The 26,116-nt window shown below is 33.7% G+C and overlaps 1 protein-coding gene across 1 annotated transcript in view; it reads right to left on the reverse strand.

Annotated features, from left to right (window-relative positions):
* Ccser1 (coiled-coil serine rich protein 1) overlaps positions 1 to 26,116 on the reverse strand; it is a 660,775-nt gene that overhangs the window by 479,355 nt on the left and 155,304 nt on the right. The window contains exons 2-3 of the mRNA XM_071614850.1: positions 24,740 to 26,104; positions 21,036 to 21,220 (exon numbers count right to left, since the gene is read on the reverse strand). Coding sequence (XP_071470951.1) covers positions 21,036 to 21,220; positions 24,740 to 26,063 — 1,509 coding nt within the window. The 5' untranslated portion in view covers positions 26,064 to 26,104. The remainder of the gene's footprint in view (positions 1 to 21,035; positions 21,221 to 24,739; positions 26,105 to 26,116) is intronic.

Here is a 26,116-nt window from a genome sequence, read left to right on the forward strand (position 1 = left end):
AGTCTTCTGTGAATCTTGTGGGAATGGTTAGAAATAAAAAGGGGAAACCTATTAAATTGCTAGAAATTGCCAAGTTGTAAAGCACAGAAAAGTTGTCATGTTAAATTAATTGAATCACTTACAGTCCAAAATTACAAATTATGCAATATGCACCAGAGCTGATCCAACAGTTTTTAGTTTTTCATTGCTTTACAACTGCCATAATTATAATTTCCTTTGAACCTATAAACTATGCCAAAATGTCTAATTTCTAAATGTTTTAAACTAGCACCACACACTCACCAATGAAATTCAATTTGACAGAAATAATTTGAGTAATAGTGCAGCATTGTCTAAGGATTTTTTTAATAAATGCCTCTTTCATTACACAGGAAATTCTCTATGAAAGAACAAAGGTGCCAAACCCCTTTACTTGTCATGTTTGAGGATAAACGTACATCAATGTTTTAGAATAAATACATACAATTGGAGCCTCACAATCATGTATCAGAATAGATATTTAATATTAAGACAGATATTTCCATCATTTGCAGTAATTCAAATTCTTATTATGTGGTGAAAAGACAGTTTTAGCCAGGTCACATTCCATTGGCATAAAAACATTTGCAATGTTTGTAGGAAAAATGTAGTAGTAGATGGATTTTAAACTGTCATTGAGGAGAAAATTTAAAATAAATATATTACTACAAATTGGTAAATCTTCATCTCAATTATTCATTTTTTCTTTACTTGTTCAATACATATTCCATGTTTTTGCAAATGTCCTATTCTAGGTCTTGGGGGATATTTCATTCCATGCCCTAAAGGATCTTTTATTCCAGTACTGGATGAGTCGAACAACAAACAAGTGAACAATTATATAATAAGTGAACAATTATATAATATATAAAATGGTGAGAAGGGCTACTGAGAAAAATAAAGTAAGGTGACAAGGATGCACAGGGATAAAGGAAGTGGTTGATCTTCTTAAAAAAATGGTCTGGGAGGACCTAACAATGATAAGGTAAACCTGAGCAGAAACCCAAAAAAATTAGGGAGAATGCATGCAAAAATCTGGAGGGGAGGTTTTTCCAGTAGCTGGAACTTCAGGTGCTAAGATATTGTACACATGAAAATGGCTTGACCAAGGTGAAGGAAAATTAAGAAGGATGGAGTGGCTAGCAGAGTGATCAAGGGTTCCAATAACAAGGATAACACCAGAGGGAAAGAAAACAATGGGGTCTTTTAGGGGAGTGCAGGCCATCATAAGGCCTTCTGCATCCTCATTGGTGAATGGAAAGCCACAGGGAAGTATTAAAATAATTTAACTTAAAAATTAAAAGGATGACTTGATGAGTTCTGAAGGCCATGAACTAAGTGAGCAAGTGCAAAACAGAAGCAGGACTGCAACTGGAAGGTTACTGCAAGAACTAGTCAAGGAGCAGGCCTGGAGACAGGGCAGTGGCAGACATGGGAACACAGGTCAGATTCTGCATATCTTATGACAAAAGGGAAAAAAATATTCTGGGAATGAATCGTGAGTTCTCAGAGATGGAACACAAGCAAGGATGGATTCAAGTTTGAGGGAGTGAGTAAAATAAGCAAAGTCAGAAATTTACTACTGTGGAGTTCTACTGAAAGAACTCTTTTTTTCCTGAAGGATGATATTAGAAACTACATAAATATATGAATAATTTATTATGAAAATTATAGCAGACATTTAAATCCAGAGAAGCCCAGGGGGGTACATGTTATTTATTCCTTTGACATTGCTTTTACACAGGACCCTAAGTTGCCTACCAGGAATATAAAGTCTATGAATTGAAACCACTAGACTGTTTTATTGTATTGCTTTAAGTGGTTTAGACCTGAACTTTCTTAAGAAATAACAAGATATAAACTTCCTGTGGAACAACTAAACAGAAAAGAACACAGATACAGCAGGATTGGCTTTTGTCATCATCACTGTTCACAATAAAAACTTGATAATTTGGGGTGGGGTTGTAGCTTAGTGGTAGAGCACTTGCCTGGCATGTGTGAGGCACTGGGCTCAATTCTCAGCACTGCATATAAATAAATGAATAAAATAAAAGTCCATCAATAACTAAAAAGAAAAAAACAAAAAGAAAACTTGATTATTTTATCTGAAGCAAACAGACAGTATTATAATTTAAATGATATTCTCTTAGTATTTATTGAATAAATGAAAATGTGGACCCAGAAAGTAGTCAATTAAATTAATCTCAACAAACATTAATTACCTGAATATTATGATTAGGCACTGCACAAGGAGTAAAACAATCAGTAATACTCCCACTGTCCTTATAGGATATTAGGAACAAATGCCTTCATTTTATTATACAGATGGCATACTTTGGGATTTTGCTTCTTTTCTATGCAAGTGGTAACAAAATGAAACTGATAAACAATTTTTGTTGTTTTTTGTTTAAACAAATCACAAATATAACTGCAGTTTGTTTTGGGTTTTTTTTTAGTTTTTTGGTTTTTTTGAAAAAGAGTCAAAAAATAGAAAAAGAAACAGAAAGCAATTGAAAGTTATTTTAAAAAAACATAGTTATAATCTTTTAAAAGTTTTTTGTTTGCATTCCTGATAATTTGGCTCTTTGTAAAGGATGTGAGCATAAATCAGGCCTCCAAAAGTCCAATATTTGACATTGGCTGCATTATTATAAGAACTTGTATAAATGTATAACAACAAAGGGACCTTAATACATCAGAGCAAGAGATTTAACTGCTGAAAACTTTTCTAAAAATAGGGTATAGCAGCAGCCCTAATTAAAAATAAACATTTTAAAAAGCAAGAGTTATATATATTGTGAAAGAATCTAATCTTATCTTTTATTATGGAAATCAAAAAGTTCCCTTAAGTCTAAGATATTCAAGTCATTAAATAAGCATTACATATACAATAAGCTCAAGGCTATTCTCACTGTGAGTATAGTGGTGATCTTGAAATGATATACCATTACTCTCCTCATCAAGTGTGTGTTCTAGGGGAAGAGAATGATACTAATCAAATAGTAACACTGATACATATATAATCATAAACTGCTATAAGTTGTCATGGTGGCACACACCTCTACTCCCAGCAGCATGGGAGGCTAGATGAGAAGATCACAAGTTCAAAGCCAGCCTCAGCCCCTACAAGGTGCTAAGCAACTCAGTGAGACCCTGTCTCTAAATAAAATATGAGGGCTGGGGATGTGGCTCAAGCAGTAACATGTTCTCCTGGCATGCGCAGGGCACTGGGTTCGATCCTCAGTACCACATACAAATAAAATAAAGATGTTGTGTTCACCGAAAACTGAAAAATAAATATTTAAAAACTCTCTCTCTCTTTAAAAAAATAAAATATGAAATAGGGCTGGGGATGTGGATCAGTGGTTGAGCGGCAGTGAGTCCAATACCCAGTACCCAATAAAAAAATAAATAAACTGCTATAAGTTACTGAAATAAAAAGAAGAAAAGTTCTATAAAAGTTCGTAAGATAGTAAATACAAAGTAAGAAGACATAGCTAGCTGATGAAACTTAATAGATTATTTATTATAATGGACTATCATTAAAAGGGTATCCTATTTCAATAAATTTTAAAAGGACTTAGTATTTGAAATACCTGAAAAGTACTAAGTATAGTTCATCTGTTAAACTATATGTACAATACAAATAAATAATCAGTGCTTTTCATATTTCATGGTGTCATAAAGAAAAGACTTGACTATCTAAAAATGCAAATTCCAAATCAAGAACATCCTGTGTTTCATCCCTTACAGTAATGACTAAGCATAGACTCTAGAGTCAGAGATCTTTAATGAAAGCCCATCCTTACACTTATTAGTTTTATGTCTTGGAGAAGTTTCCTAAAACTTTTGTTTTTGCTTCAGTTTCTATATCTGAAAAAATGTAAGCAATATTGCCAAATGTTACATGAAATGAAACAATAAATGACACAGTGTGAACCGTGAGTATTACAGAAGATCAAAACAGAAGCTTAAACCATAAAGACTGAAATTTCCATAAAAGTGGAAATAGGGCCTTAATTAAATATTGAGGAAGTAGGAAGGGGCAATTGAAGTGAAAAGTATGAGATTGTGGTAGAGGAAGATAACAAGATGTGCTGAGCCCCAAAACTGAAAGTGCACATGTCATTTTTTAAAAAAGAAGGAGAAGAAAAAGGATCATGAGTAAAATATGAATATCAGCATCATCATTAACATCAGAATATGAAAAGTTCATTGATACGGTTCAGATCTGAAATTAAACCTAACTTTAAACAACTACCCATTTCTTTTTTTTCTTTTCTTTTTATATTAATTTTTTAAAATTTATACATGACAGTGGAATGTATTATAATTCATATTACACATATAGAGCACAATTTTCATATCTTTGGTTGTATACATAGTATATTCACACAAATTCATGTTTTCATACATGTACTTTGGACAATGATGTCCATCACATTCCACGATCATTTCTAACCCCCTGTTCCTTCCCTTCCCCTCCCACCCCTCTGTTCTATCTAGAGTTCATCTATTCCTCCCATGCTCACCCTCCCTACCCCACTATGAATCGGCCTTCTTATATCAGAGAAAACATTGGACATATGTTTTTTTGAGATTGGCTAACTTCACTTAGTATTATCTTCTCTAACTCCATCCATTTACCTGCAAAATGAGGCCTAATGTTATTCACAAAACAACAGATTGAATGAAGAAACAGGTATGAGATCCCAGCCACCTCAATCAAGCCATAAAATAAACATATTTACAAAATGTAACACAATGCTACTATCCTCAATAATTTTCTGTGTGAAGAAAATAGATACATTGAAAAAAAATATTGTATTTTTTAAAAATTGGTTTATTAATTTATTTGAAAATGACTTATTTATCAAATGTCTGTTTCAATTTCTAATATGATAAATAGCAATAATTTTTAAGAATGTCAAAAAATACTGAAAAAAAAAATTTTTTTTAAACTGTATTAGCTGTATGTGGTGGTACATGCCTATAATCCCAGCAGTTTGGGATGCTGAGGTAGGAGGATCACAAGTTCAAAAAAAGCCAGCCTCAGCAACTTGGCCAGGGCCTAAACAACTCAGTGAGACACTGTCTCTAAATAAAAATACCAAATGGGCTTGGGATGTGGCTCAGTGTTTAATCACCCCTGGGTTAATTCCTGGTACCAAAAAAAAAAAAAAAAAAAACTCACTGTATCAGCATATTTATAATTAGTAATTAAAATCTATTCAATTTCCTCATTTGTAAAATGTAAATAATAGAAGTGAAGATGGATACTCCAAAGACTAAAGTGTTACACTGCCCAGATCCCTACCTCCAGGAGTGAAACACACATTTCCCCAGCTGCTGTGTCTTGGCAACTGACAGCACTCCACTCAATCCCTCCCCAGCACCTCAGCTCTCCAGCCCTCACTGCCCTTCCTGATGATCACAACCTCTTCCCAGCACCCTGTATTCACTGGTCAATGTGGGCTTCCTTTTGCCCCAGCTGAGGACAAATATAAAGGACTATTCCAGTGTGAGAGAACACTGTAGGATCAGCTGAAGCCCGGATCCCACCGTAGAACAGTTCAATTATCTATCAGGGTTATTCTGCTTCCTGCATTCACCCACCACCTTAGGCATAATCCACAGGAAGATGGGTACTGGTTCCTCGGAAGAGCCAGAAGACAGATAAGCAGGACTTACAGATTTTGTTATAAGCAAATTTAGTCACAGAGACTGTGTATGTGTGTGTGAAGTCCAGATAAGAAATCTTAACATTGGAAGGAACTAAAGGACTACCACATTTTTCATGCAGTAGGTTTGCAGGTAAGAAAGATTTCAAAATCTCCCAGGTGTTTAGTGTTTGTTTGAACAGCATAAACTTTCAGTTTAAAACTCTGAACAACCAGGAGAATGATTTTGTTGTCAAACTGAAAACAAAAAACAAACAAACAAAAACCATGACTCTTAATATGGCTGTTAGCTTGGCTTTGGGAGGCCCACTGAGGCTCGGGCAGCTGGATCTGAGGGCTGACTTGTCTGTTACAGATGGTGACTGAAGCAGTGCTTTGAGATTCTGCAGGTGGGCTTCACTAGAAAGCACACTCTCACATACACAACAGGAATTGCCTTGAATGCTATTGGTTTGCATGAGAAATTCCTCAATTTTAACTTAATCTCCACTTAACCTTCACAACTACTATGTGAAATAGGCATTGAGTACATAGATTTTTCAATCTGCAGAATTCTTAATTAGCACTGTTAAAATGTGTTGAATGGCAGCTACTAGTCCAGAGAAAAACAGAATTTCCTGGATGTAGGAGGCTTTAAGAGCTAATGACTGTCATCTTAACTCTAAACAACAAAACATTCACACAGTACACAAGAGACTAGTGTTGTTTCTTATCCTGCAACAATCCCAAGAGATAAAGGTCAAAAGATCAGACTCCAACAACAAAATTTAAAACTCCAACGACGATTAACTAGAATAACTTTTTCAACAATCATGGGGAAAGTTATTTATTAGTTATAAGTGAATATAGATAGTCATTTCTTAAAGATGTACTTCACAGTAAAATCTGAAAGATAAAGCCCCAACCATCAGAACGAACGGAAAGGAAGTATTCAAGCCTATTTTCCAAAGAAAATTATAGTACTCTATTCATGAGTTCTGGGTATTAAAGTTTTCATTCTAGTTTTAAATGCACAGTGGAAATTTGAGAATGAGTAAAATTATAACCATTGAACATGTGCCTGGAGATATAAAAAAATCAAAAATAAAGCTTTCTTCAAGGTTTTATATGAAAATATAAAAAAGAAACAAAAACAAGAAGGGGGGAGGTTTTTCATCTCAGATCCCTAAAAATCCAAGAGAATAATTATTTGTTAAATATAAGTTTTCTGATTCCAAGTTCTGTTTTCTTTCTGCTTCATCTCATCTTCTGAGTCAAGTATCCCAGGTCTTGTACTTTGTTATGTATATCAAAACGCCCTCCAAATTCACTCATTTTACAAATGTGCATTTTTAGATATTGGACTTACTTTAGCAAGCTGCACACCCATCATCTCATCTTCAGACATCACTACTTTCCTGACAGTCTGAGCAGAAGTAAACCCTTCAGTTCAGCATCTCTACTTTAATGACATTAAGCTAGGATAGTTGTCCTCAAAGTCAGGGACCAGACTAATATAATTCTTTTGCATATTAAAAAGGACAATGAGAAATTTATTAAGTGTTTTGAAGTCTTTCACATGGTGGGTTCCTGCTTAAAATAAATAGTTTCAAATTAAGTATCAGAAAAGCACAGATAAAAACTGGTTCAGATTCAATAATATTATATTAATGAAAGAACAGAGTTAAGTTGTTCACAAATACTGTTATTCATTTTACACTTTCTTATAATGTCACGTGCAGAATCCAAGGTTTGGAATCTGAAATAGTGTTCCCTGTATCAGTTATTAATTAGGAGAAATAATTAATCAAATCTATACCACCAAAGTAAATAAATCAACTGTATCTCCTTGGTTCTTTGACTCAACATGTAATTCCAAGTAAATAACCTAGTCAGGAGTCAAAATAACCATCCTGTGGAAATTTCATAATTTCTTGGAAGGAAATAAGTCACTTTCTCAACTTAAAGAAATTCCAAGATCCAGTGTCCAGAAAAGATAATTATCACTCCCTCCTCAGTGTGCATATAAATGACTTATAATTAAATATTTTTTAAGATTATTTCCCCCAAAAAAGAATAACCAATTGAGATGGTGAAGATTCTTAACATTGAAAAAATATTTAAGTTCATAACCTCTTTTATTTATTTAGAGCAAAAAACATAATAAAAATATTTTTAAATATCTGAAGGACTAGAATTGAATGTCGCAGAAGAGAACAAGGTATAGGGGAAAGGTTTCAGGAGAAGGAGAATTTTAATGACCACATCTATTTAAATAAAAATACATACACATAGATCTTTGATGAAAATTTTACTTCTTATGAAAGAGTTGTAAACATGAAATAATATTTTTCACAGGAAAAAATGACCACATAATCCATGACAAAATAAACTCCCAATAGTATTAGCTATCCAATTACTTTTTCTCTGACTATAAACAAATTTATGTAATAATTTGTGCTTTGATTAGGGTTAAAAAAAAAGGAGAGGGAAAATATTAGCAAATGTTTAATCATGAAACTTTTAGTTGAAATTCATAGAGGGCTTATGATTTTAGGTGAAAGGATAAAAACCACAAGGTCTCTTAATAAAAAATACTTGACAAGATTATAATGACTCAAAAGCTTAGTCCTTTTCAGATATACTTGTTTGTATTTATAATTTCTAATCCATCCATCATTATGTAATTAGTCTGATATCTTTAGGTTCACAACCAGAAACATGAAAACAGTTTAGGAATAAAGTGTGGGACTGTCTATCAGTAAAAAAGTATGCATGATAGTTAATTTGTCTTTATTAGTTATGATCTATTTTGATTAGAAGATAATCTTGCAATCAATTCATCTTGATTATATCTTATCCCTTAATGTCCACCACCCTTATTTTTTTTAAATCATGCACTTTGAAGAAGGTGTTTGATTAAAGAATGAGTACATAAGAAAAGCAAACAAAAACACAAAGACCCACTGCTATTTATAATGCAACCAGAGTGTCAATCTCTATCCATGTATTTACAATCACTATTGCCTACAAACAGGATTTCCTGTTTCTATACATATTTTACATATCTTGTGACACTTCCTACACTATACTAAGTGCAAACTTATGTGAACATTGTACAGGTGACAGTTTGGCTTGGCTAGAAAATGTGTTGTTCATAAATTAGACTATGTGACTTCACTCATTAATAAACTATGGTATTTTACAACTGAAGTTGTAACATAAAAAAAAAGTACACAAGTTGTTGAGCAAAATAAAAACAAACAAAATGGAAATAACTCAGTATTTTCCTTATCCTAGGAATACCTTCATTGGTGTTCTCCATAAGAGATTTAATTGATAATTATTTAGTAAGTATTAGTTAGTGAGAAAGCTTTTAAATATATAATTTCACAATTTTGGGAAACAAGCAATAGTAAAAAAAAAAAGAGAGAATAGTTTTAATTTAGGAGCAAAGAAATCCAACCAAATTGAAACTTAAAGACTTTATCTCAAATTTGTCAATGAAAAATTAGTATGTTATTTTGAATTCACAAAATAATAAAAATGGCACTAGTTTTGATTTGAGGTATTTATTACAGAAACCTATAGGCACCTGATAAATTTATTTAACCCATTTAAAATAAAAGAATAGTAATTCCGAAAGAGCATACCTTAATCATCCTGCTTAAAATCATCAGTGGCTCCTGACTTCCTACCAAAATTCTTATATAATATAGTACTCCCTACTTAGCTCTTCCCTATCTCTCTTACCTCTATTCCAACATTTCACTTCTACTCTTATCCTCCTGCCTTACCAGAATGCTTTATGCACTAATAAAAAATACTCACTGCTGTTCTATTGATTTGTGTTAAGTTCACCATGGTGTAATGGTTGTGTTAAGAACACAAAATTCAGAAACATGGTCATACTGAAAGATTGGTAAGATCCTAAGAGAGGGTCTCACTTTTAATTTCACTATTTCCCGCTAATTGAACGCTTGGACTTGGTGAAGTTCCATCTGAATGTAGAAGTTTGTGCCCAAAATAGATACAAATATTTGTTGTCTGGTTTAAAAAAAAAAAAAAAAAGACCACAAAACTTAATGGTGATATTTTCTAGCCACATAAGACATTAGTTTTATAATAAAACTAATAATTCTAATTAATAATTTTTTTATTAAACTTCCTACAAATAACTAGTTTCTGAAATACTCCTTGAATAACCTCTCATTTTTATTGATTATCCATCAATCAAATAGAGACATCTTTGGTGTGTATATAAAAGTCATATTTTCAATGTTAAAAATTAGACCTTTATAGCAATTAGTCTGATTTGAAGATACTACCTAGCATGTGAAAACTTTTGTCAATTCTCAGGAAGAATTTGACACTGTTGTATTTGTGCCACTATTCTATCTTGCTAAGAAGGAATAAAAGCAGATATCACACCATTACACATACACTGCTTATTTGTCTTCCCTTGTAGATCTGTGACCCGTTTAGCCCAGACCCTGTGAACATTATCACTGAATTTCCTTCCAGGGCTCAACACAAAACACTACTTACACATTGCAAAATGTTAACTGAATTAAGTAAAAGGAACAGAATACGTATTTACTTAAAATTAAGTAACTGTTTGCTTCTTATTTATTCATTGTAATAGGGTAACTAAACTCAAAATAAAATGTAAGATATATTTCAATGTAGGATTTAACAGCAAATCACTCAGTCAATTAGTTCCCCTTGAAATCCTGGGAAATGAGTTGCTGATATGAAAATCATTATGCCAACGTAGAGCTTAAAAAATGTATGAAGTAAAACATATCCAGTTCCAGAGCTGGAAGCTGTGTAAGACACAGTGTTTACTAAAAGATGGTTTTCCTCAGCCTAACAGCACCAACTATCACCCACCTTTAGTCTATTAAAGACTAGACATTTGTTGGTTGATGTCTTACAGAAATCCCAGAAATCCCAGAATCACTTTGAAGAGGTTCCCACATATCAAATCTGGACTAATTTGAGCATCAAGATAAATAAGGATGGTAATGGATTCTGATCCTTTGAATAAAAGAGAAACTCATGATTATGTTCTGACAGAGGATATTTACATAGTTTCATAGTTTTTCTTCAGAGATTTACCTATTATTTGGTTAGAGAAAAAATAATAACTTTACAATGGTGAAGCTTAGCAAACATTTTTACCAAGTAATTAATAGAAATGAGAGGACTTCATGTACCTCCTGATGCGATAACATGAGCACTCAGCAGCCTGAGTGAAGAGACCTCTTCTTGTTGACCAGTCGCTCCCCACCCACTCCAGCAGCAGCAGAGACTTGGGATAGGCACCTAGCTAGCACTGGCTTCAACTGAGAATACATATTAAGTGATGTTATTAAGTCCACTTAATAAAATCATGTTTTTATTTTGTCTTCAATTAGAGATACTGCTTTATCCTAAGCAATTCTATTGTTAATTTATTGTCCAATTCGCCTTCAGTATGAAAAAAAATATTTTCAGGGATGCTTTTATGTATTACTTTAATAAGATTGACTTGCTTATCAAACCAGAAGAATTTACTATTTTATGGTAAAAGTATTCATACTTTTTGAAAAAAATATAGACATTTTTAGCAAACCCGTAACACCAAAATTGAAAAACCACTTTATGTTGTTGTTTATAAGAACAAAAACCAATTTCTGTAGAAATCATTTGTATGGGTCATTTATTCTGATTTCCTAAAATTTAACTAAAGATCTATTTGTCAAAAGGAAAGAATCATGAAAAGCTCAAGATGCTACCATCTTTCATGTTCAACTCCACTACACTGGATAAAAAAAAAATGCAAAGCAAAACTATATACTGACAACAGTGGCTATCTTTGAATTTCTTTAGTTAACAGATTCACAGGCTTCCTGCAGCGTAACAGTAAATTCCCTTCAAGAAATCACAGTATCACTTCATAAAACTTAATGGTGGCCCAACTCCCTTTTGTTATGCAGGACTGCCTAGAGAGATAAATGCTATTGGTGAAGATCACGCATTAATAGCTCCTTTCTCTTTCTCTAAATGTAAGCTCAGCATTGATGCTGTGGTTCTTTTTTTCTCAGCTATGGCAACTTCCAGTGGACTGCTGGGTCAAGTTAAATCTTTAGGATCAGAGTCCTCTGGCACCCACTTGGCTCAGTGATACTTTCTATCTACTTTTATTATTATTATTAAAAAAATAATAGAGAGAGAGAGAGAAAATCACTGTGATTCATGAACCATAGCTAGGTGGCTGATCTTCTTTTCATTTAAAATCACTATTTGTATTAATGTGCCCACATTTCTTTGGAACATAAATCTACAGAAGGCAGCAGCATGCTGAGACATACTGTCTCATCTCAACCAGTGCCTAATACATGACATGAATTATCTGACAGCTGGTTACCCTCAAGTTCAAATTTCATAAAATTTAAACATCCAAGCTGAATACCCTACTGGTAGAGGTATTCTTGTGAGAGAATGAAGAGAGAAGTAAGAAAAGCAAGCACAAAAGCTCTGTGTTATAAAAGTTTTTTCTCACAAATATTTATAGATTTGAAATCAACACAGAACACACCAGTACTGATAAATACACTACTTTCAAAATTTATTCTTAAGGGAAAATACATTGATCTACAATTATTTTCTTAAACATTCCTTTTAATCATTGAAACCACTACTTATAAATATGTAAGTATTATCTTAAGATTTAACAGAAAATAATTTAAATTAGTAATTTATAGTTAATGTGTAATAAATTATATAAGTGCACATGTAAACAGCTAACAATAGTAGTTATTATGTAATCAATTACATAAGTGCACAAATAGCTAAACTTGCTTTTTATTTTAAAAAATGCAAATCATGTTTCTTTGTAAATAGTCTAAACACCTTAAGGACTTTTTTCCTGATTTAAAAATCAGGAAACAACTGGGTTGGGAAAGCCTTCTAATTAAAGTGTAATATATCATACATAGTATTCAAATTTCAAGTGTACCATTCCATTATTTTTTCTAAGTGATATAAATTAATCTTGAAAAACAGTTTTGAAAAACAAAATGAGAAATCAAATAGTGGATTACCCTTAAAAAGTAATAATATATAAACAAGTTGAATTTTTAAGAACATTTTTGTCAGGGCTCACAGGAGCTAACTTGTTGTCATGAAAAGATATATGCAAAGTGAGAATTTGGCTTTTAAAAAACTTTTCTTTCTAAATGACTAGTTTAAAAAGTAATTTTTTTTCAATGTTCCTCATTTTGACTCAGGTTATTGATTAAAACCCAACCACTGTATTATTTTGTCTTTTACTTTTAAATTTATAAAGCCTTTACACATAAAATATATTATTTTATTCTTCCAACCACTCTATAGCGTAAGCAGTATTATTAAGTGAAAGAAATGAGGTTAGAATTTCATGTCATTTCTTAAATAACCTGCTTCTGTCATACCATACTTGCTTAAAATAAACTGAAAACATGTTAACTAATAAATGAGAATCCTTATTTTGCAAATTTTTCTATTTTGATCATGTTTTTTGGTGTGTATGTTTAGAAAAGTGTGCCTCTGACGTTTGAGCAATGTGATTTTATTCCAGAATAGTTTCACAAAAAATAAAATAAAATAAAAATTCTAGTAACATATTAAAGATTAGAGGGTATCAAAGGAATTTAATAAAATATGAAAATATTATAAAGTGTAAGACTTCATTATTTCACTACATTCTCATCAAGTTTTTACATTTTTTTATATTGTTAAAAACAAGAAAGGTATTTTATAGCTCCACTTCTCTCCCCTCCCCAACACACTGCACACAAGTTTCCTCTTGGAACAGAGCCAGCCTGAGACACAATCCCTGGGAGATTAAAAGAAACAAAGAAGAAATAGCAGTTCAGAGGTCATGGTGTTAGACACAGGTTGGTTGTGTGTGTTGTAGTTGCCAAGTTTCCTGTAATATCAAATACATGCTGCTTAAATAAGGCCCACAACATACACCAGTACCTATCCAGTACTCAATAAAGGTGCAGTCAATTTGCTTTAAAAAAATGTATAATTTTGGGTTATAGCAGTGAAAGTAGAATTTACTCTCTATTATAGCAGTATATTAACACTGATTTCAACATAGCAGTCCTATTTTAAGCGGTACAATTGCCGGTCGGCAGTGTGAATTTAGGCCCAAAATGGGGATTGAGAATGTTAAAAGTATCATAAAAGGAGGCTAAAACATGTATGTATACAAAAATTAAAATAGTAATAAAAATGAAATGGGGGGAGAGCTACACCATGAACTCTTGGGCAAAAGTAACTTTACTACATATTTCTCTGCATCTATTACAAAGACAGATGCCCTCAGGGTTTCTCCGTATGCCAATAAATTTTTTATTAACACTCATTCCATTTCCAAAAATCTAAATATATGGTGATTCTTCCTCTGATTTTTCTCATATTTCTGATATAACAGATTTTCAGCCTTTTCATCTGGAATCCTCATAGAACCTCTGCTAGGTCTTAAGTTTTCAGATTGGATAAGTAAATGAAAAGGCAAGAAAGAGTCAAAGACAAAACACCAAGGAATAACTGTGCTTTAAGTGCGGGTGTGACAAAGAAGCAGCCTGCGAATGGGTCTGGAAAGAGAAAAGAAGAGAATAACCACAACCAGAGTAAAATTAGCATGGTAAATAGGAGAGAATCAGGGTACAAACAGAGCCCTCAACAGTAGGAGATAATGATGAGAAATCAAGAAAAGATGAGACTGAATGAAAGGACTTGAAAACCAGAAAGTCACTGCTGCCTGGGTTCTCAACTAGTCAACTTTTATCCACTGCAGTGTAGCTGGCAAAGCATGGAGACATTTTTGGTAGTTACACATGGAGGCATTAGTAGCATTTAGTGATTAGGAGCTAGGGATGCTACTAAACATTCCAAGAGTGCACAGGGCAGCTCATCTAACAAGGAATTACTAAACCAGGTCGGTAATGCTGACATTGAGAACCTGTGGAGGAGCTAAAGTATGTGAAGGTGAGAAGTGAGGGCAGGTGTCAGGCAGGGCTGCTTGCCTCATAGGGAAAAAGAAGGATCAGGATGGAAAATTCGGGCGCAGACAGAATATAGAAAGAGTGATTTGCGTGTGTTCTCCTCAAGGATGGAAATACTGGCAATGTCACCAACTGACAGCAATGAGGAGATGGAGGAGAAACCAAAGGAAAACAGAAAAAACACTGTTGGAGTACCGCTCCAATGTAGATGAGTTACAATCCAGATGACAGGTGGAAATATTTGCTTTAAGAGAATGAAGGGACAAAGATTTATTTTAAAATCGTAGAAAATAAAGGACTTATGAGTAAAAATGTGAATTTGGGGGGGATAGTGGAGGACTGCAAGAACTGGACAGCCCATTTGAAGTGTGTTCAAAGTTCATACTCACTGCCCAGGTTAAGCTGATCTATATTCCCTTTTCCCTGTTATAGGGGAAAGGGTGCATGTTTCCTGGACAGAAAGAAAGCAGGTGAGCTGGTGTGATCTCGTAATATTCTAATGAAAGTCTTCCCAGAAATACACAGCTGACACTCTAAATTGTTTTTATGAGGACATTTTATTTATGAACTACTTTCTGTAGAATATGTCTAACTATCTAGGATTACTAATAGAAAATATATACAGAATGTAGAAATGTACAGGATATGGCTCCCTGGAAAATGCCTATTATGCTATATAGCCCAGTGCAAGATCGAGATGGTTCATATCAAGACAGTTTCTTCTGATGTCTTGAAGAGGGGATTGTGCACATGTATCGCCCAACACCATGGTCAGAGCAGTAATAATGATGATTCTGCAGTTCTAGTTATTTAAACCGAAGTTAAACTCACTTAAAAGGAACTGAATTCAATCTATGAACAAGCTGTTTATACCTTTGTGCATCAAACATACAAATTGTGACACTTTCTAAATGAAAATATATCACTACCTAATCAGCAAATTTACTTTTAATTCATTCATATTTATTAGAAACTTATTTCTACATCAAATACAATATTAATACCTGCTGGGAATGCCAAAATATACATTTCTTTCACTTACATGACTGAAGTCTAATTGCCAAAATGAAGTACATTCAAATAACTACATGCTGGTTATTCTATGTGTGATAACCTCAAAGAACATTGAGAGGAAAATGCCATCAGTAACTAAATCAATAAAGCCATTGTGGATTAGGACTATTAATCTAAAATTAATATACCAGTTATCAACAAATGTAATTTCACACTTAAGGAGTGATACCTGTGATTTCCCTTCTTCACATTTACAAGGATTGAGGAGGATGATTTGTATAACTCCATTTGCCTAAAAATATTACTGACTTCCTTTGCTCATTAAACATGTCTGACATGTGCAATTACATTGTCTTTAATCTCACTGATAATGAGTTACACCAAAAGCTACAATTATTATTTTAACACCCCAACATCCATTAGCATTATTACTTATTGCAAATTCTCATTAAGGACTTAAGGATTCAGGGGAGACATATCTTGAGTCAGGTATAATCATCATCTTTCTTTTGCTCTTAATGAACAACTTTCACCCCACAGAATGGAAATGTGATGGTGCCTATCCCAAATGAGGCCATTGGAATTCTTTTGCCAGGCAGGTTGTAGAGATGGAGTCTTTTTCAACTGCTATTTGGAATACTAATATTGAGATTCATTCTGTGTCTTTCTCTTTACTGTATCAAAATGGTTAAATTTGTTGTATTGACAAGATCATGGTCAACATTATTTTCTCCTTATCTCAGGACTCTAAAATCCTCAAGTGACTCTTCTTTGTATCATCAGAATAAGTTCTCAATCAGTATTTATTAAAGAAACTCTGAATTCATGAATGAACTGATAGTAATGAACAAAGGATAAGCTAATAAGTGGAAAAAAAAACCCACAGGGCCCAGAAAAAAAGCATATGCATAATAAATTGCTTGAGTCTCCTAAATAGTGCTTGATTAATTAGTCTTAAATTGTTCAACTATTAACAGTGATTATCTAGAGTTCAACATACCAAAGCATTAAAATATTCATGAGAAAATAAATATATGTATGTTACTACTTTTTCTTGTTTTAAAATCAAACATAAATCTGGTCCTCACTTCCACCAAGGCATTCCTAAGACTGATGTTTTTACTGTGCCAGTCACAGTTTCTACACAAAGGCAGCAGGATGCCCAACTGCAAATGAGAGGAAATTATGCTGCATCAGAGCAAAACTGGCCATAAATGACTGCTGTCAGGATCACTTAGCACAACAGTTCAGAGCAACACTATGAATGCATTTGCTGAGTGAACTAAAGATAATCAACTTTCCAAACCAAATTTGTAATGTAATAAAATACTTCCAAATACAGTAAGACTCCTTGAGTCAAATAAAAATGTAAATTCAGTCCATTTAAAGTATACATCTCAAGGACATTAAGAAGGGAGGAGAGAATGTCCCAAAAACCAAAACTCATCCTTATACATTAATCCTTCAGTTTCAGATGTGATTTCATCTTTTTCAACAACAAATGACCAACCCAGTGTGAGGCATTCAATGACTGGACAACAGGTAAGGAAGAGGCCTGAAGGAAATATCACTTAATTAAAAAATGGAGATACAAAAAATATTTGAAATGATAGTCATTGGTGCTCACCAAACACAAATCAAGTCTATACCTTCCAGACACAAGGAGAGATTGCATGGCCTCTTTTGTGTCTAATTTGGGACACATGATGAGATCTGACCAATGAGTTGTGAGCAGAAATGAAGTGACTTTCATAGGTCAGAGCATTTTATTATCAGGACCTCCAGAGTCTCTTTATATTTTACCATGGTAAAAGGCAAGGTTAACAATAGTAGCGGCTTTGACAGCTACTCTGAAAACACAGCAAAGAGACACAACAGAACCCCTGGCACCTTTCACCATGAACATATAACTCGAGTGAGAAATAAATGCATATTATAAAGTCACTAAGACTTGAAGCTTATTTTTTATCATTTAATCAAGATTATCACAATCCAGGCACTTTCCTGCCTTGAATGTCAGTTCCTTTGTATTGCTCATTATTTATGAATTTACCCTCACATTATTATTTTTTTTAAAAAATCAGGACAGGGTGATCCTGCAAATATCCAGAGTGAGAATTCACTGTGTAATGAAATTTGTGAAACCATAACAAAACCTTATGCTTATTTATAAATCAGAGTTCAAAGGGAAAGCTTGTAAAAAAGATAGGAAGGAAGGAAGGAAGGAAGGAAGGAAGGAAGGAAGGAAGGAAGGAAAAGAAAGAAAGAGAAAAGAAGAAAACCCTATTTCTAGAAAAGCTCTTTGAGCTTCTTTTAGACAATCCTATGGAAAGTATTGAGAAAGTTTCTCCTTAGATAAAAATAAAGAAAAGTCTCTATAGTGGTTTCTTTGAAAAAAAATTAAATAAATGTGAATGTCTATTAAATAGTTTTAGATATATTTTCCCTGTAAAAAAAATTAAGCAAATTCCAGCTGTTTCTGGGCCACTGACATTTTATAAATTAATTCAATGTGCCCTTTCTCTTCTAGATTGCAATATCCCACAAGTATACAAAAACACTAGAATTTTCATGCATCTAATCCATTATAGTGTATCTTCTGCCATGCAGGAACACCTTGGCATCTTAACAGACCCATATCTGACATCCCATGAACTGTACAAAGGACTGGAATTCCACCTTGGTATGCATATCCACATTTGATGTTATATATTTCAGTAGAGACACTGATGCACTCATCACTATATCAAGAAATACTAGTATATTTTAAGTTCAAAATAAGTATTAATTTTTCCGTTTTTTTCTATCTGTTATAGAGGGTTAGAGTATAGACTGACACCAAGCATAGGTTGCCTTAAACATGTTAATTTCTTTTCTTTTTTTTTTTTTTTTTTTTTTGGTGCTGCTGGGAAATAAACATGTTAATTTCATGTTCTGTTAATTCAACAGAATTAACAGAACAAAATTGAAAAGTGCTTCAAATTAATTTTAAAGCTAATACATTCTCCCCAAAGCCTGTAGGTTTAAAAAAGCCTGTAGGTTTTTAAACTTAAAAAGCCATATCCGACCTCTGGCATTTACTATCTATATGATTTTGGGAAAGTTATTTATCTTCATGGTGTCTTATCTTTCAGCTTTTGCAAAACTTGATTAAAACAGTAAGACTTAGTCCATAGTAATTCTATGAGGACTCAATGTTCAAAGCATTAAGTGTCCCTTGACACTAATAAACATTAAAACACCTGTTATTATTTCTTTAAAAGGAAATAATAACTAAACCACAGATTCATTCTCAAGTATGTACACTTGCTTGAGCTATTTTGGAAGAGGAATATAGAAAATATGTCACTTTTCACATATAAAGCTATGATTTCCTACATACTTGTCACTTGTTCAACACAGATTTAGAATTACCTAGAGCCTCCTAGCATTTCTTCCTTGCATTGCTAAAATAATATATTTTGCACATTATAAATTAACTATTGAATAATAAGGGAAATTATGAATGAAATGTATATGGAAAATACAAAGGGAAACAGTGAAATCATTAAGTATTTTAAGGTTCAAAAGTGTCAGTATTTATTTCAATTAGTACAAACCATAAACTGAGAGAACAGGTTCAATACCTTCACCCCAGGTTTCTAGTCAACCACATGGCAATGGTGTAATACTGCCATCTAGTGGAATGACTGTAACTCTGCAGGAACACTTTTTGAAAATTTTAAACAAGGGTTCAAACAAAAAAACAAAATCACTTTCTATGTTTTTTGACATTTTCAGTTGTAAATCTCGGAAGTGGAATTGAGAAGAAGTGTGATTTTGCGCTTTTACAATGTCAATTATTTAAATTACGTGGTGTAAGAAAAACATCTGATATATGAGAATACATAAAAGTTTCAACTTTGAGCAAGAGGAGTTTATACTGTACATATCAATATAAATACTTCTATATAAAGAAATAATGTAAATTATCTGAAGAAAAAAATGTTTAATAATTCCCAATTATCTCTAACTTCTTGGGTTTCATCAAATGAAAATCTTTTTTAAACATATTCTCATACTTTAAAAAAATCAACTACAACAATAAGGATATAACACTTTCAATGTACAAAAGAAAAACAATTTACTATCTTACTATGTTCAAATGTAAACCCATTATAATCTTTTCGTACAATGTAACCAGGAAGCCCAATATCCTTGGCTGTTCATTAGTTCCTTGTTTGACCAATATTAAGAAATGGTGAAGCCCAAATAATAGCTATAACTTCCAATTTCAAGCAGAATGGTTTTGCTAAAACTCAAGGTAACCATACTAACTGAAGGATTCTGCATAATACAATCATCATGTATAACTTACCTAGAATTTTCATTTGAAACTATATTATCTAAGGTACATAGAGATATTATAAGTGATTTACTTATTAGCATTTTTCAACAAATATCTATGGATGGGTAGATCGAGGTAAGCAGGTATGTAGGTAGGTAAATAATTTTAAAGAAATGCTGTTAAACAACAGGAGTAAAATATACTGCTGAAAAAGGACACATTTGCAAGAAAACAAGCGAAACAAATTCCAAAAAGGCAAACTTATCCAAACATAGATGAGACACAAGTCCTCATGGACCCTTGGAATGAAGTTCAAGCCTCAGCTATTCCCACTCCCCAACTCCACCTTATTCTGTGAGGGAGCTTCTTATGCATACTCCTATAACATCCCACCCCACAAGTGTAAGATCAGACCACACCCAACATACACACCCCATCCTAAATGCAGGCTCTATAGCTTGGACCAGGAATCTGGTATCTCACTTACCTGCAGTGGGTTTGAACTTCAGATAAGCATGTTGGATTGGCCCCCACAGACTCGGCACCCCGTGTAGCGCACCCTGGCTACACTACAGGAGAGATGACTAAACGGCTTAAAGGTGGTATGAGTGCAAGTGTGTTTTATGAAACTACATTTTATAGTGGGAAATGAGGCTATCCTCACAATCAGTGTTTTTTTTTACCTTGTGTATCTTTGGGTCTTGTTCTAAAATGAAGAATTGCAAACTTCCCATGGAAGCACGGAAGACAAGAACTAAAGGGGATCTGTCATGGTATGCACCTATCTGTTCTGCCCCGTAGAAATCTCAAGTGAGAAATGACTCTGATTTGTGACATCAACTATAGAGATCAACTTTCCCTTCAAATAATACATATCTACCCTTCAGCCAGTGTATTTTTTTGCAAGAAGCAAAAACCTGAAGACAGATATATAAAGCAGTATTTTATTATTTGCATCCATATGTATATACTTACCATACTGTTCATTTTTGAGGATGAGGAACTCGTTCTTTGCTTTCTTAAACTATTTACTTCTTCTACATTTCCATCTTTTGGTTTCAAAATCATTCTGCTACTCCCTGCAGTTCCTTCTGATGAGGACCGGAGTCGCCTCTCTATAAACCTTCCTTCCCGATATGGACTGAGGCTACTGGCAAGAACTAGTAAAAGAAAAATAATTAATATGAATATATTAATATGAATATATAAACTGAGTTTTTATAGATGTTCCCTTGGAAATTAGCATAATACTCCCTAAAATTATCTTGCGTACTCGCACCTGCCTCTCTGCATCCCCAACACCAAACCTGCTTTCACATGGTGGCCAGAACCATGTTGCTTAACACAGGAAGCTCCACCATCATCATTCCTCTAGTCATAAAGCTTTCCAAAGGGCCTGCCTGGTTCCTTGAGCCATGACCCATTTCATCATCCTCACACCAGGGCCTGTCCTGTTGAGATGCTCGACCTCAAATCCCCCCCACCCTGTACCCTTCATTCTTCTATGCCACATGAGCTTCTGGAGGTTTTTGGAACACCTCAGGCTCCAGCCCTACATCCTTAGACCTGTGATCCTCACATAAATATATTTCTTTCAAGTATCTCCATGGCTTGCTCTAACTTCATTCAAATCTTTGTAATATTCTACCTTAGGTGCCACCCTTCTTGTCATGTTGAAAAAGGCAAACCTCAACCTCACTTCCCAATTCCAGTCCTTTATTCTGTTTTAAAACTTGTACTCAGCCATTATTAACATATGATATTTATTTATATGCACTTTCATTGTATGAGTATCCACAGTAGAAAATATGCTTCATGAAGGTGAGACTTCTGCCTGTTGTATTGCTAGTGCTAAAAACAATTTAACTTAACAAGACTCCTAAAGAGCAAGAAAGAAAATCAAGAATTAATAAATGGGATATACTCACAATAAAATGCTGCTTCTCAGCTAAAGAAACAATCAATGAGGTGAAGAGAGAATCTACATTTTGGGAGCAAATTTTTGCCACATGTATATCAGATACAACACTAATATTCAGGATATATAAAGAACTCAAAAACTTAACACTAAAAAAACAAACAACCCAATCAATAAATGGGCTAAGGAGCTGAACAGACATTTTTTAGAAGAAGATATACATTCAATCAATAAACATATGAAAAAATGTTCAACATTTCAAATAATTAAAGAAATGCAAATCAAAACTACTCTAAGATTTCATCTCACACCATTCAGAATGGCAGTTATCAAGAATATAGATAGCAATAAATGTTAGCAATAATGTGAGGGAATAGGCATGCTCATACATTGCTGGTGGAACTGCAAATTGGCGCAACCAATCAGGAAAGCAGTATGGAGATTCCTTAGAAAACTTGGAATGGAACCACCATTTGACCCAACTGTCCCACCCCTTGGTCTATACCCAAAGGAATTAAAATCAGCATGCTATAGCATTACTATAGCATTCAGCCACATCATTGTTTATAGCAGCTCAATTCACAATAGCTAAACTGTGGAAGCAACCTAGATGCCCTTCAATAGATTAATGGATAAAGAAACTGTGGTATATACACACAATGAACTGTTACTCAGCATTAAAAGAGAATTAAATTATGGCATTTGCAGGTAAATTGATGGTAAGTAAGCCAATCCCAGAAATCCAAAGGCCAAATGTTCTCTCTAATAAATGGATTCTGATCCACAATAGGAAAGACATGGAAAAAATAAGGGAATTTTGATGAGGCAAAGCAAAGGTGGGGTGGAGTGTGGGTATGGGAGTAGGAAAGATGGTGGAATGAGATGGATATCATTACCCTAGGTACATGTATGACTGCACATATGATGTGATGCTACATCGTGTACAACCAGAGAAATGTAAAGTTGTGCTGCAATTGTGTACAATGAATCAAAATGCATTCTGCTGTCATATACACCTAATTAAAATAAATTTTTAAAAAATTCCACATTTGATTCCAGAAAACAAAAAGTGTCAAAACTATACTTGTTGAATGAAGAAATTAATAAACTAACTGTTCTATTTAGGGTCATCTACTAGTTAAAACATTTTTTAACAAAACCTATTAGACTAATATAGCAATTTTTTAAAATAAGTTTAAAACTAATGAATAAAATTTAATTTCATTATTAATAGTACTAATAGGACATCTAAGACACTCAGGTACATATAATATAGTAGCTTAACTATATGTTTCATAACAAATACAAAATAAATTTAGTATATGGAACTGAGTGTGTGCAGCATCTTTCTTGCCTGAAACACATTTACTTAAAACTGATTTTAAAATTTTTAAGTCCCAAATTACAAAATCCTTATGAAGATGAGCATATCAATATTCAATATTCTCACAAATAAAAAATAGTAGAATATCATCTTTTCCTTGTTGATATTACCAGAATATCTGTACAAGAGCAGGTAACACATTGTCAAATTATTTTAATGTGTTAAATGTCTTAAATCCATTTTCTTAACAAACAGATAAATAATCACCAAGATCATCACTGCTTACACAGAGACAAAAAAGCACAGTATTGAATTATACATTGAGGCAAGTCATCACCGCTAAATAAGAATTTGATATGTAAGATATATATTTGGTATATAATCATATTTCTATGTTTTGGTGCTTTTTTCTTTCTTTTTGCACCAAAAGAAAATTTATTTTTATACCAGTTCTATGTATTTGTGGGGTACACAGTGACATTTCAATGCATGCATATAATGTGTAATGCTCAGATCAGGGTACTTGTGTGATTTTTTTTTTAACTGCCTGCATTTCAACAAATTTGCTAACAAAGTGACTTGGTAATGTTATCAATTATAAATTTTTATCAATAACTCTGTATGAAAGTTTTGTGAACATTGAATAAAATAGTACATGCAAATTTCTTAGCACATTTTTGGGTATACAGGAAGTACCCAAAAGTTTTCTTGAACTGAATTTTATGTTTAATAACCAAGTTTTCTGGAGTCAAACTGGGATAATTCATTCTCTCTCTCTCTCTCTCTCTCATACACACACACACACACACAACACACACACACACAAACACACACACACCCTTTCTTTTAAACTAAAGAGAATGAGTGCCAGATTGCACATCTAGTTAATTTTAGAGACAGGGTCAAAATCAGGCAGGGGCTATATGCTCCATGAATCTTATTTTTAAAGTTTGCAATTAATTCTTGTCAAGAGATAGGGATGATTTATATCAAATCATGTGCCCTAGTTAATAAACATTTGTTAACATAAGCAACAGAATTTAAAGCATAAAAATGTATAATGAGTTTGGATGAAATATATTCATTTCACTAATTATGAAATACCAATAACTTCATAGTGGATTATTAAAAAAAAGACAGCCTTTATTCTACATAAAGTCACATTACAAACAGAATTAATTTCCTTCCACTTTCCTTGGAGGTTAGAATCTGAGTAACATAGTAGAGGAAAATGAATAGTATTAATGAGTTATGCTTTTAATATATATAATTGAGGTAAATTTAAAATTAAGAAGCAGCAGCATTTAAAACAAAGGAGAAGAAATGTAGAGTGAAAAAATGAAGAAAATGTGGATACATGAGATAAAGTGAGAAAATTGAATACATTATAATGAACATTGATTCACATCATGTATTATACAAAGAAAAGCAGCATACCTCTGGCTGTACTTGCTTCATAACCATAGGATGTTTTGTTTAAAATGTGATGATCACCAGAAGAAGGTATTATCCTTGAATCTGAAACAGGATGAGTCCCTTTAACACGTTCAGCTATTGCTTTATGTTGCTCATAGAATCCAAGTTTCCTTGGAGAGCCTGTCCTTGGCATTGATTCACCATTTTGTAATGGCATATTTTCTTCTCTTTGAGTATCTGCTGATAGGTGAGTCTCTGAGTTGTTCACATTCTTAACCGGTAGCTCAGTGATTTGCAATGACATTTCCTTTTGATTAGCAGCAGAGGTTTCTGATAAGGAATTAGATTCAGTGCTACATCGACCTTCTAACCTGTATTTCCCAGGAGACATAACTGCACCAGGCACAGCTCCCATAAGTTCTATTGTTGTCTTTGTAATAGCAGCAGGTTTGGGAGAGCTCTGAGAGGTAGGGTCATTGGGGCCACCATTGTCACAGTGGGATGCTAAGCTTCCACTATTAGGAAATGCATCTGCTTCAGATACAGAATCTTCAGTCAAGGCTAAAAATTCTGAAGGTGTCTGGGCTGTGGTAAGATCAGCAGAAAGCAAAGGAGATTGCAAAGAGCTTCCTGCCCGTTCATTTACATCCACAGAACAAGATGGAGACGCTCTTACTAACACAGGTTCTCTCTCTTGGTACTGTGTAATTTCAAGTGAAAATTCAGACTGTTGTACCAACGAAATGGATTGGCTCTGTGGAACTGGCTTAGAAAATTTATAGTGAGATGAAAAAGATTTAGGGAGTAACTTCCTTGTTGACTGCTTAACAGAACGGCGAGTTTGTTCTTCTGTGAATCCAGAATCATCTCCCTCACTTTTCCCAGAACTTAGACAATTTATAAAGACATTCTTATTAGTTGAGTGCTCCTTTTCCCTTTCAAAATTCTCTGTCAAGGATCTTGTTATCTTCTTATGTCGTGAACTACTAAAACCCACAGAATGTCTTCCCCTGGTTTTAATATGTTCTTCCAAACTCAGTTTCTGCATATTGCTGTGACCAGGTTGAGCACCATTTGAAATACTAAGGTTCTGGTTAGTGGGTTCTTGCTTAGGTTCACTCCCTTTCTTATGGTGGAAGCTGATGGAAGGAGCTCGGAATATGCTCCTGCGTTTTCCTGTACTACCTGAGCTTGAGTTAGTGCTGGAAGGAGAAGAACTGTGGACACCAACCGTATTGCTGGAAGAGGGTGAAGAAGGAAGAGAGTCATGTCTTCTGCTAATACTTTTTCTAAATATTGGCAACCGTGAGACCAAGGTAGATCTTCTTGATCCTGAGTCCCCCATTGGGACTCCAAGGCTTGCACGGGGATAGCCAACTTAGCAACCTGAGAAAAGTT

This window comes from Marmota flaviventris, chromosome 7, assembly GCF_047511675.1.
Source record: "Marmota flaviventris isolate mMarFla1 chromosome 7, mMarFla1.hap1, whole genome shotgun sequence".
NCBI classification, from domain to species: domain Eukaryota; kingdom Metazoa; phylum Chordata; class Mammalia; order Rodentia; family Sciuridae; genus Marmota; species Marmota flaviventris.